This window comes from Centruroides sculpturatus, unplaced genomic scaffold, assembly GCF_000671375.1.
Source record: "Centruroides sculpturatus isolate CEXI.00-Female unplaced genomic scaffold, Cexi_2.0 scaffold442, whole genome shotgun sequence".
NCBI classification, from domain to species: domain Eukaryota; kingdom Metazoa; phylum Arthropoda; class Arachnida; order Scorpiones; family Buthidae; genus Centruroides; species Centruroides sculpturatus.
In genome coordinates, this window is record NW_019384718.1 from 300,846 (window position 1) to 314,566 (window position 13,721).

A 13,721-nucleotide genomic window follows, 5' to 3' on the forward strand; every position below is an offset into this window, starting at 1 on the left:
TTAATAAATTATTTATTTATTAATAAAAAATTTATATATTCTAATATTAAAACAAAACTAATGTTTATTTTTGTTTCTAATTATCAAGCTTATTGTAAAACTATTAATTTTACAAGAAGTATTAGATAGACATGCTGAAATATTTCACTGAAAAATTATTTTTTTTGATATCAAAAACAGGTTATTGTTTATCAATGAATATAATAAATAATAAAGTAATAATTACAAATTTTATTATATGCTGCTAATAATTTAGTGTGTCTTTTGTTATCACTATATTAATGCTCTCAATTGATCTTTATAAAAATTATTTTAAATGTTTATTATATTTATTTATAAACAATAATTTGTTTTTTGATTTCAAATAAAATAATTTTTCAATGAAATATTTCAGTTAGTTTATATAATACATAAATGCATATAAGTTTTAAAATTCTAGTTTTTGATTTCTTTCTAAACTTTTTTAATGTCATTATGTAAGTATAAATTTATCAAATGATGTTTAGTATTTGTAATTTTCAATTTTTATTCATAATTGACCAATTCTATGGCTTTTATTTTTATTTTTTCTTATTTTTAATAAGTACACATTCAATTTTTTCTAAAAGTTTAGTATACAACTCATTAATATTTATTGAATAAATATTTTCTCTCCTGCATTATTTCCATTGAAACCATTTTTATATAAATTTATTAATTATAAATTTTACTAATGATGTTTTAGTAAAGGAAAACTACAGTGCAATCTTGTATTTTTAATGTTTGTTTTAAAGTTTTGATAATAGATGAAAACATGAAAATATATATCAAATAAAAATTTCTTGTCAAGAATCATGTTATGATTTGTTGTTATAGATAAAGTATTAGCATAATAATTTAATATTAAAGAAATTTAATCTATTAAAGTATTTTCAAATTTAGTATTTCATTCTTTTAGTTGTTTTCATTGTATTTTTATATGAATTGGAATAAATATTCTTGTATCTTGTCTTAAATCAAAATAAATATGTGGTTAATGCTTCCTGATGTAGCTGAAATTTGTCTGATGAATTGAAATAGATTCTGTCAAACTTGATAAACAGATATTATATTGCACATCTAAAATTAGATATAAACTGTGTCTAAATTTTACATCGTAAATTTCAAGATAAGCAGAGAATTTGTAAATTTTTGAATAAGCATGCATCTATAATATAAAAATCTAAAAATTTAGGATTATTGTTTTCAAATTATTATTTAAATTTAGATTCTAAGATTTAATTTTAAAAATTTCTTGCAAAAATTGCTTCAATTTTGTGTTATTTACACAATGTTAGTCAACTAGTTATTTGTTCATGCTATAAATGAAAAATAACAATGCTAAAATTTGTCAAAAATAAAAAGTGATTATATTATAGTAATAGTTTACTATTTCCTTACATTTTATTTCACAGCATTAAAATTATTTCTTTTTGTTAAGTATTCAATTTTATTTATTATTTGAATATTAGATTTTATATATATGTATTTAAATTCAGGCAAAGGCAAAGAAACCATTATTTGTACAGTTTGTTTTAGAAAATATATGGGCTGTTTATGAAGCAGTTGTAATTAAAAGGTAAGATAATTTTCATTCAAATACAGTTTTTAAATAAGTCACATCTTTTAATTTAATTAAAAAAAATTACAGGTATTCCTAGCTTAATGTGATTTTGATTAATTTGCAAAATTAATTGCAGCAATCCCTTTTTATATGTGGAAAAACTTTTAATTAATGCAGCTTCAACAGTTGTCTTTCTCTAACATAGACATGATTTTCCTGGCAAATAAGGTGTTAGCAAATTTGCTATTTTTGTTTATTAAAATAAAAATATTTATTATTAACTGAAAAATCTATTCTAGTGGATGGTGATTGTTTGGTTGAGTACCAAGGTACCACTGTACTTGACTAACACTATTTTGAGATATGTGGTAGCATCGAGGGATTAGTTAACCACATTAATCAAGGAATACCTTTAGTTATTTGTAACAGTTATTATTGAATTTTAAATAATCAATAAATAAAAAAATAATAGTTTTTAACAAAGTAAAACCTTTCTTAGGGGAATTTTTTTCACTTTTTGGTGAAATTTTTGCTTGTCATGCATTCATAAAACAACTCGTTCTATTTAGTTTTTGCTTTTTTTTTTCATTGTTACTTTCAAGAGTTTCTAATGTTAAATTTTTAGAATTACTAGTTTCTAAAAATTGATTAATTTAAATATTGTATTTACCATTATGGAAAAAGATACATTTTTTTTTATGTTGTCATTTTGTAATATGTATTTTTTCATTTTGATGTATATAAATAATTGGTAATAAAACAAAGTGTAATGAATAAAAGATACAATATAATGTGTTTAAAACTATCTTGGTAGTTATGTTTTCATTTATTTATGTATTAGTTCTCTTATTTAGGACATCACACTCAATTCTAGTGGCTTCCTAAACAAGAGAACTATTATAATATATAAGTTCTGAAAAACATAAGAGAAAAAGGAGGTGAATGAAAAAAGAAAAATATCTTGATAGTAATTGTTATATTGTATGAAAAAAGATGTTATTCTCTTGTATTTAATATGTATTCTTTTAAGGAAAATTTTTTATTAGAATTTTAGGTTTCTCAAATTCAAAGATAATACTTTAATAAAATATAAATATATTTTAATTATGAGTTTTATGTAATAATATATGTAATTGCTAATCCTTCTTGTGTAGAAGAAAAGTAACTTTAATTAAAAATTCAAAAGAAACATGTCTGTATTGCAGTGAATAATTAAAAAGTATTTGTTGAAAGTAGATAATATATTTTTATGCATAATATATTACAAAATTTAAAACTTCACTTTTTTAGAAATAAAGAAATGATTGACAAAATTGTTAAATCTCTTGATTTGAAGATAGCACCAAGGGATTCCAAACATTCTGATTCAAGAGTACAACTGCAAGCAATTTGTAGTCAGTGGCTTTCATTACCCAAGGCAGTTTTAGGTATAACGTAGTGAAATATTAGTTAAATATATATAATAAATTATTATAATAATTATTAAAAATTATTATTAATTGTTAATTATAAATAATTATNCTTTTAATTGACTATTAAAAGTCAATAATTTTATTAATATGCTCTATATTTCTGAAATATTTTTTCCCATTATTTTAATATTTGCATATATGAAGTAAATTTAAGAAAACAAATTTTATATTCTGTATTTTTATTGAAATAACTAGCAGGTAGGCCCTGTGTTGCTCGGGCAAAAGTAACAATAGCAAAGATTAAGATTATTACGTTATAGTCAACCTTACTCATTTTCACAGAATGCAAGAATTGGGTCCCCCTGTTTCCAGACTAATTAGAGAATTATATAAATAAAAGTAGTCTTGCACCTTGCTTTCTCTTAACAATTCCATTGTTGACACCTCCATTGTTAAGCCTTAATCCTGTTCCTCTCCCTCGTGGAGAGGTATTTTGAAAAATCCCTTCTTAGTGTGCATTCTCTTGATGTACTCTAACTGTGTACCAAATTTCAACTTTCAGCTTCTAACCATTTGGACTCTGCACTTATTATTATTATTATTATTATCATTATCAACTCGTATTGATTATATATATAGATTGGTCAGTCAATTACAGTGTAAAGAAATTCAGAGATGGAATCATGTAATATATAATGAATAAATATTAAACTAGCTTATCAGTTTTTCTAATATAAAAGTTAAATAACAATTCATTAATGTTCTTCACCATATCTTTGTGAACAAACTTGTTTTTTTTTTTAATGAAATGTATAAAATCAAAATATCAAACATCACTAGTCAATGAATATCTAATAGAGATTTTAATATTAGATGCCACAAAATTTATCCCCAGTTTTGATGACATTTATTTAAAAGTGCAATTACAAATTTCATATCATATCTGTTGTTGTTCAGAAATAAAACAATCTTAATATTAATCTTTGACTATATATCATATTTACTCACATATAAGACAATCTTGCATTTAAGACGACATGTGACTTTAAAGATCAGAATAAAGAAAATTAGATTTATTAATACAATTCTAATTTTATTTCATTTATTCACAAATAAAATATCAAATGCACATAAATGCACACATTGTCCCACAAAAATTACTGGCAGTTTAAACTTTAAGGAAAAATCTTGTAAAATTGACAACATAGTTTGTTCATGTAAAGCTGGACAATCAGGAACCTTTTTTGCCAATTTTTAACAGTTGAATTTACTCCCATTTCCACGTGAAAACAGATGATTATTCAGAAATTGGAATTCGGAGAAATTCATAAGTGTGGATTCAATGGAGAGTATCTCCATTGAATCCACACTTATCCACATTTATCCAAATTCTGATTTCCAAATAATCATCTGTTTTCACATGGGAATGGATTAAAACTTATATTGTGATCCCGTGTGATTTTGAAATTTCAATTCAGAATTCAATTCAAAAGCTTTGTTTTTCCTATTGCTATTCATCTTTACTCCTGACAATACACAAGAACAATTCATATGTCCCAGATAAAATAGTTTTGTTTTTAAACATCAGTGGGTGAGCATCCGGTAAAAAATGTGAATACTTGATTTACAAAAATTATTGCAAAAATGCAAAGAATCTTTCGCTCAAGTGTATAGGACAACCTAGGTTTCTGAAGCAGTAAAAAATGAATAAAAACCTCATCTTATATGCAAGTAAATACAATATTTTGTATCTGTTTCCCAGACTTGTATTTTACAGCTTACATGACACTTAGGAAAAAATTAATCCTTGCATATATTATTAGCATAAATCTACAGTGTACTACAGTGTACAGTGCTTGTTAAAAAAATACTGCTGGTACACATGTATGGTTACTGAACATTTAGTATTGTTTTTACTGAGCAATTGCTTGTACTATGTATTGGCTATATATGTGTGCATGTGTGTGTGTGTGTGTGTGTATATATATATATATATATATATATGTAAGTTAATATGAAATATTTAAATTAATAGAGATTTTAATAGTTGTGAATTTTTTCTTTCTCTAGAAATCACATGTTAAAAATTGCTAAGAGTAAATTTGAGCTGCTACTAATTTCTATGATCTATCAATCAATACCAAGTACTAAGATTGTTATTGATAAACAGATTGAAAGACTTAGATGAATTCATTAAAATGCTTGAAACATTATTTTTTTTATCAAAAATACTACAAAATAATGTATTAATCATGTAAATGCAATGTTTTTTTTTCTTATCTATAAAATAAATTTTTTAAAATTATGACTTTGCTTATTTCTTAGAAATTGATGATAAATTATTTAATTTTGTTATATTCTGTTTTATTTATGAAAATTAATAAAAGTAAAAATTTATTTTTAGATATGCTCTGTAATATTATACCAAGTCCAGCCTCATTAAGTTCAGAAAGAGTTGAATGTTTAATGTGTACAAGTACTCATAGATTTGATTCACTTCCAAGCCAGACTCAAGATTTAAAAAAAGGTTAATAATATGTTCATTAAAACTTATCGTCATTTTTTGGAATAATGAATAATTCTAAATATTTAAGAAATTATAATTTTAATTATNTATGACTAGATATTCATTATAATTTACTGAAAACCCAACATTCTTAATATAATATGAATTTATTAGTATTGTAACATTATAATATACACACACAGTAGAATCTCCTTTTAATGGATTGCTTGGGGTGCAGAAAATTATCTGTTTTTTCCAAAAATCCATTATATTGAAAAAATATTCGTGTTTTAAACCATCTATGTAAACAAACATCTATGCTCAAAATTATTCAGTCTCTTGAGATTTCTCTTTTATTTTATATAAATGCATATATTTTAAGATTGTACATTATGCCATAACAAAGCTGACAGAAACTGTATACATTATATGCCAAAAAGTGACAAAGTATGTGTGATCAGTAGCACTTCACAATATGTTAAAAAAAAGCTTGTCCATTTTGGTTTGCATTGATGATGCTGTGATGATGCAACATTTTTGGGCTTCTTCTGGTGGCATCGTCAGTACAAAATGTTACTGTTATACAAGCATGATTTCAAGGTGCGATATTACAGAACATGTGTCTGCAGCAAAGGTTCAACAAGCCTTTGTTGCACACATGTGCATATATGGAAGTGTTAAGCCAGAAGTAGTTTTCCTCCACTAATCAATATGCTACAGAAGGGCATTAATGCATGGCTGCAAGATTATTCACCTAATTTGCACAGCATGCAATGTACTTTTTTGAATTCAGTATCCAGAAACATCCACTTATTAATTAAAGGTTGAAAACAATACAATGTTTACCAAAGATGGAGCTAGAAAAAAAATCCATTATTTTGAGTTATGGATCTGCTAAAAAGAGGTAAAATTACATTGATTTGATGGGACCTGGAGAAAAATCCATTATTCTGAAAAATTTGTTGTTTCACAATCCATTAAAATGAGATTCTATTGTAATTACATTTATAAATTTATAAATTTTGGACTTCTTTATAAATGCTTGAGACACTATATTTTGAGATTTGAATCATGTAGCTTCAGTGCCTTGCATCTTATCCACTCTGCTATTACCGTTTTGAGGAGGTATGAAACTTTCAAAGATTTATAAAGTAACATTCAATTTTCAGAGACTTGTTTTTTAGAAACACTTGAGAATGGATCCTATTATTTGGACAAGGAGCTGTTTGTGTTTAGAGCTACATGTTCACCAAGTTTCAATTGAATTGGAAACTAAAATGTGTAACACTTTTCTTGTTAGCTATAGAGTGTAAATTTTTCTTTATAAATTATTTATTCCAGATTTATCAGTTGTATTTTAAAACTTATTTTAATTTATGATGATGATTTGTTTTATCTAAGCATATATATAAAAAGTGATTATGAACATAAAATAAATATACAATACTCTTTTAGATTTGACTGATATTCAAACTAATAATGTTTTAAATAGCTATATACATCAAATATTAATAGAAAAATATAACATATACCACTGTGTTGGTGTTACGTAAAATAGGATATTCAAACTAATTTTACAAGGTCAATTCCAAATTCTGAATTCATTTTTAAGAAAAAAAAATAACATGCATTATCTTTTCTTAAAACTATTTATTATGTAAAATTTTGATGGATTATCATTAACCACATTTTATATCATGAAATTAATTTTGACAAAAATTAGAAGTAAAAATAATATCAATAAACAAAATTTTTTACAGTGATTGAAAAATTATTCTTAATGATGTGTATTAGCATTTGATTGTTTATAAATAAGAAGTAAATAAAATTTATTTAAATTTTTTCTTTCTCAGATTTTCTTGCTTGTAGTTCATCACCAGATGCTCCTGTTGTTGTTTGTGTTTCTAAAATGTTTTCTGTTGATAAAAAAGCTTTACCACAAAACAAAATAAGGTATAGTGTTTACTTTTTAATGTTATTTATTAAAAATGTTTTGTACTTATGTATGTATACTGTTTATAATATAGTGTGTGATCGGTTAACGAACAAATCGGGTAGCAAACACTTTCACAAAAGATTTTTTTGTTCAGACAACGAACACTCCACAGAATAAACACAAGAAAAAGCAACGTAAAATAACGAATACTGATTGGTCTCCCCTTGTCTTTAGGCAACAATTTGAAACTTTTCGGAGTGCAGGAGATGTTGACATCGATGCTCAACCCAGTGTATACCAATCGGATAGTATTACTCCAAACTTTGAAACTTTCCCTTGTAATTCCAGCTTTTTATTTTTCTGACAAAAACAATTCTTTTATGTATTCACGAGACTGTTGGATAGGCACTCGTTAAGTTTTGCATCTGTTATTCTTTTCAAAAGGTGAGAGTATAATAGCAAAGATAGAGAATGGGCAGAAGATGCCTAATGTTGCTGGGCAGTATGGGGTGAATAGGTCTACAGTAGGCCGCAGATCAATCTTATCTAAGAAAGATACAGTATAATCGAAAAGACTCAAGCAGCTAAAGAAGTAACAAAAATCACTTATGAGAGATAAAGAACATCGAAGAGTTCATAATGGAACCTGAAATGGATCTGATGACAGAAGAACACCAAGAACTCTTGAATGAAGAACACCAAGAAACTCGGCGAGATATGTTTTCTTCTGAAAAAAGAGGATTAATGTTGATATCTGCTATTAAAGATCTTTTGAAGAAGTGGGAGGATGTCAGAACAATTGTCTTAGAATGGCATCCAAACCAGGTTTAGGCTTGGGGATTTCTACAATTACAATGCTATTAATTACTTCCGAAAAATCCTGAAGAATAGAGAAAAGCAATCAACATTAGACAGATTCTTTAACCCTTTCAAATGGAAAAAACATGACTAATAAAAATGCAAGACTGTTTATGTATGTATTTTTATTATTACATATAAATAAACATAGTAAGAAAGTATATATTTTTTATTTTGGGGGGGTCTTCAGAATGAATTAATTAAATTCCCATTAAAACCTATGGTAAATTGATAATTGGTTAACGAACAATTCAGATAGTGAACAAAGTCTTGGAACGGATTATGTTCATTAACTGATCACCCACTGTATTTAAAAATTAGGCAATTAAATTATGCTAGGAATAATGAAATCATGTTTTATTTAATATTGCGTTGAATTTTTGTTATTTTTAGCATAGAATCATTGCTTTCATTCAAATAATTTTTAGGTTAAATAATGAAATATGTACCATATATATTTTATAAATTGATTTTCATTTATATATTTTTACATAATTACATAATACATGCTTAAATAATTTCAGTTATTTTTTAATAAAATATATATATATAATATAAATAAATGACTGTTATATTATGGACACAGTTATGCAATGATATTAATTTTTGAACTAAGCTTTATATGCTTTGTGTATATTGTTTCAAATGTTATGCTTAGCTGCTTTATGAAGAATACATTTTACAATTATGTTGCTGTTATTGTGTTTAAATTCATAAAAGAATATTGAATAATGAAATGTTTAATTTAACAATAATAAATATTATGAACAAAAGCACTTTTACTAGTTATTTAGGCTTTGTCAGTTTTCTTATGTTAAATCTAAAAAGATAAAATATTAATGTACATAATTTATTAAAGCTTTTTCTGTTATATTTATAAATAAAATAATAAATTACTTTGCAAATAAATTGATTGATATAAATACAGTAAAACCTGTCTAAAATTAAAATGGGCTCTTTACAAAACCTATTTTAATTTTAGACAGAAGACATCCTAAATGGAAAATAAATCTCAAAACAATAGTTTGATATGTAAAATATTTTTAGTTGGGAACCTGTCTAACATGGAAATGGAAGACAGTTTGCATAGCAATTGCCTAACATATTTGAATAAAGCAAAGTTTTTCAGTATAACAATAGCTAAATTCTAAATCATAAGTAGATTTTGAGCCTGAATGTTTATTGGTTTTATAATAAGAGTTAGTTTATTGCTTTTTTTTTAAGATTGTCGTTTTATTGGAAAGTAGCTGTAACAATGAAATACTTCTATTTCTCCCCAGTTCTGAATTTGTTTCCCATGTAACAAACATAATAAACATTTAAAAATTCAAATATTTTTATATGAATTTTCTCAGATTCAAACAAATTCATATCTTCTGAATTGTTGACATATTAAATATTTTCTAACTGAAATTTTGAAATCTTCTGAAACCATGTTGTCTTAATTTCTTTGATTCACTAACACAAGGTGTGTTTCTATTTCAACACTTGGCAGTATTCCATCTTTATTTAGTTGAAACGGTTACAAGTACGATAACACATTTCAGGCACTGCCCCTCCTCAGTCAATGTGAGAGTTGTTCTTGATAACTTTTCTTGATGACTTTCTTTGGTGAGCTTATCAAGTTATCAAGAACAACTCTCACATTGACTGAAGGGGTAGTGCCCGAAACATGTTATCGTACTTGTAACCGTATCAACTAAATAAAGATGGAATACCGCCAAGTGTTGAAATAGAAACACACCTTGTGTTAGTGAATCAAAAAAATATTTTCTAACTCTTGAGACTTTTTCAGTGTGACATTCTACCTGTGGATTAATAATATAATTTTGGGGAGATTGATCTTCCATTGTGTAATAACATACACTAAATATTTACACTTAATCAGAAACAGTATCTATCTGAACAAAATATTAAATTTCAGTGTTTAAAATTATGTTTAACTAGAGAATTAAACTGAAAAGAAGAAAATTTTACATCTGTCAGTAAAATTAACTTGTTGGCTCTTAGATGGTTGTTAATTTTTGAATTATCAGATCTTATTCAATTGAAAAGATTAATGTAGTGCCATAGATCTGATAAAATATTAAAATTTTTATTTTTTGAATTTCTTTTCAAAATGTTGTTCTGTTATTTTATTTGTAGATTATAATTTTTATTTTATTGAAAATAAAATAAAAATCATAATTAATTATCATAATAAAAATCATAAATTTAAATTAATACACTTATCTTATATTTTTAATTTTAACATTTAAGATACAGTGAAATTCTGTTAACATGGCCTGCTGGAAAACACAATAAGCCAGCATGTCAAGCTCTTATTGGGGGGAAGTATCGGTGCACTGGGTATTTGTCTGTATTTACATATAACTAGGTAGCCAGTTAATTAAAACTAAAAATAATTAAATTTAAAAATATTTAATTTAATTAAAAATTATATTAAAATAAAAAAGAAAATTAAAACTCCAGCCTTTATCTTCAAACTAAAATTTAAAATGAAATCAAAATTAATTAATTAATTAAAATTGAAACATAATATTTTGGAAAGTGTGGATAAAGTACTTGTCCTTGTTTGATTTGGTTATATTACATTGGGCAGTCACAGCTGAGTCTCTGTTTATAGCACTTCTTTGTAAAGTGTTATTTTTGGTTTTGGTTTTGGCAGTGATGGAACATTTTGCTTTTAATATGTAAAATATCTAGAATATAGATAGATAGAGAAATAGATAGATGTAGATATAGGTAAAAGTGTACAAGGTACAAAGTAAGATTCTGGTTAGTGTGTTCGGATTATTCCTAACCAAAAATAGGAATAATCTAGAAAAATTGAAATGGCATATTAAACAATCGTAAAAAGTTAGTTTGAAGTTTTACATGCAGAGATATGTAAAATTGTTTCCAGGGAATTGAAAAATAACCAGAAAAATTTCCATTGATAACTCTGCATTGTCGGGACTGACATGGTGCTGGGTTAATGGAATGTCACTGTAGTTAAAAATCACATCTTGTTAGTTTTATCATGATTGCAACAATCTTGGAATGTTAACTTGATCTTTAAAATTAGTTTCATTTATTATTTGATTGTAATTAAATGTTGTAAGAAATTGACTGTTAATAACACTGCTGAACCTAAATTTTATTTAATTTAAATTAATCATGAACAGAATTTTTTTTTTTTTCAGTTTAGTTTGCTAATAAATTTTTAAAAATATTTTATTTACTTCATTTATAGTTATCACTTAAGATTTTTAAAATTTAAATTATAAATTCAAATAAGAAAACAATGACAGGATGAAAAACAATTATTTATATTGGGTTGTTTGGAAAGTAAGTTCGTTTTTTTTACCACTAGACGGATTAGTGGTATTTTTTCCGCCATTTTTGTTCTAAACCATATTATCATTATATATTTTGACAGCTAGCATTTTATGGCTTATTTGTAAAAAATTTTGTTTGATTTCGTGCAATTGTTTATTTTTTGTGTCCCATCANATATTTAATTTAATTAAAAATTATATTAAAATAAAAAAGAAAATTAAAACTCCAGCCTTTATCTTCAAACTAAAATTTAAAATGAAATCAAAATTAATTAATTAATTAAAATTGAAACATAATATTTTGGAAAGTGTGGATAAAGTACTTGTCCTTGTTTGATTTGGTTATATTACATTGGGCAGTCACAGCTGAGTCTCTGTTTATAGCACTTCTTTGTAAAGTGTTATTTTTGGTTTTGGTTTTGGCAGTGATGGAACATTTTGCTTTTAATATGTAAAATATCTAGAATATAGATAGATAGAGAAATAGATAGATGTAGATATAGGTAAAAGTGTACAAGGTACAAAGTAAGATTCTGGTTAGTGTGTTCGGATTATTCCTAACCAAAAATAGGAATAATCTAGAAAAATTGAAATGGCATATTAAACAATCGTAAAAAGTTAGTTTGAAGTTTTACATGCAGAGATATGTAAAATTGTTTCCAGGGAATTGAAAAATAACCAGAAAAATTTCCATTGATAACTCTGCATTGTCGGGACTGACATGGTGCTGGGTTAATGGAATGTCACTGTAGTTAAAAATCACATCTTGTTAGTTTTATCATGATTGCAACAATCTTGGAATGTTAACTTGATCTTTAAAATTAGTTTCATTTATTATTTGATTGTAATTAAATGTTGTAAGAAATTGACTGTTAATAACACTGCTGAACCTAAATTTTATTTAATTTAAATTAATCATGAACAGAATTTTTTTTTTTTTCAGTTTAGTTTGCTAATAAATTTTTAAAAATATTTTATTTACTTCATTTATAGTTATCACTTAAGATTTTTAAAATTTAAATTATAAATTCAAATAAGAAAACAATGACAGGATGAAAAACAATTATTTATATTGGGTTGTTTGGAAAGTAAGTTCGTTTTTTTTACCACTAGACGGATTAGTGGTATTTTTTCCGCCATTTTTGTTCTAAACCATATTATCATTATATATTTTGACAGCTAGCATTTTATGGCTTATTTGTAAAAAATTTTGTTTGATTTCGTGCAATTGTTTATTTTTTGTGTCCCATCAAATATGGAAGATCGAAAGCAGCATCTTCGGCATATTTTGCTTTTTTATTACCAAAAAAATAAAAATGCCGTTCAAGCAAGAAAAAAATCGTGTGACATGTATGGTGGAGATGTGTTGACAGAACGACAGTGCCAAAACTGGTTTACAAAATTTCGTTCTCGCAATTTCAGTATTGAAGATGCACCACGTTATGGATGGCCAATTGAAGCCAATGAAAACAAAATAAAAGTACCGATTGAAGCAAACTGCGGAATAACAACACGTGAAATCACTAAGAGATTAAATTTGTCAAATTGAACTGTTTATGAGTACTTGAAACAAATTGGTTTCGTTTCAAAGCTCGATATATGAATTCCACGAGTTCTTAAAGAGAAATGCTCTATTTGGTGGGATATTAAGGAAATTTTTTTTGGAGCTTTTACCAGACAATTTAACAATTGATTCGAAAGTGTACTGCCATCGAGTAAACAAATTGAGTAATATCATCAAACAGAAAAGGCGGCCAGAATTGATCAACAAAACAGGTGTAGTGTTTTACCACGATAATGTCAAATTTCACACAAGTTTGGTAACTCGTCAGAAACTGTTATAACTTAGATGGGACGTGCTATCACACCAACCATATTCGCCAGATCGAGCACACTCAGATTATTACTTGTTCCGGTCTATACAAATTTTTTTTAACTGTAAGACATTTACTTGAAATGACAATGTCAAAAATCACTTGGATCGGTTTTTGTAAGCAACGATCAAAACTTTTATGAATGTGAAATCGTGCTACTACCAGAAATGATGACAACAGGTATTTGACCAAAATGGTCAACTTATATTTCAATAAAATATTTATTTATTATA

At 25.7% G+C, this 13,721-nt stretch overlaps 1 protein-coding gene across 1 annotated transcript in view; it reads left to right on the top strand.

Moving 5' to 3' along the window:
- LOC111627968 (elongation factor-like GTPase 1) overlaps positions 1–13,721 on the top strand; it is an 80,328-nt gene that overhangs the window by 26,865 nt on the left and 39,742 nt on the right. The window contains exons 11-14 of the mRNA XM_023371673.1: positions 1,518–1,597; positions 2,873–3,009; positions 5,399–5,521; positions 7,354–7,453. Of these exons, the coding sequence (XP_023227441.1) occupies positions 1,518–1,597; positions 2,873–3,009; positions 5,399–5,521; positions 7,354–7,453 (440 nt within the window). The remainder of the gene's footprint in view (positions 1–1,517; positions 1,598–2,872; positions 3,010–5,398; positions 5,522–7,353; positions 7,454–13,721) is intronic.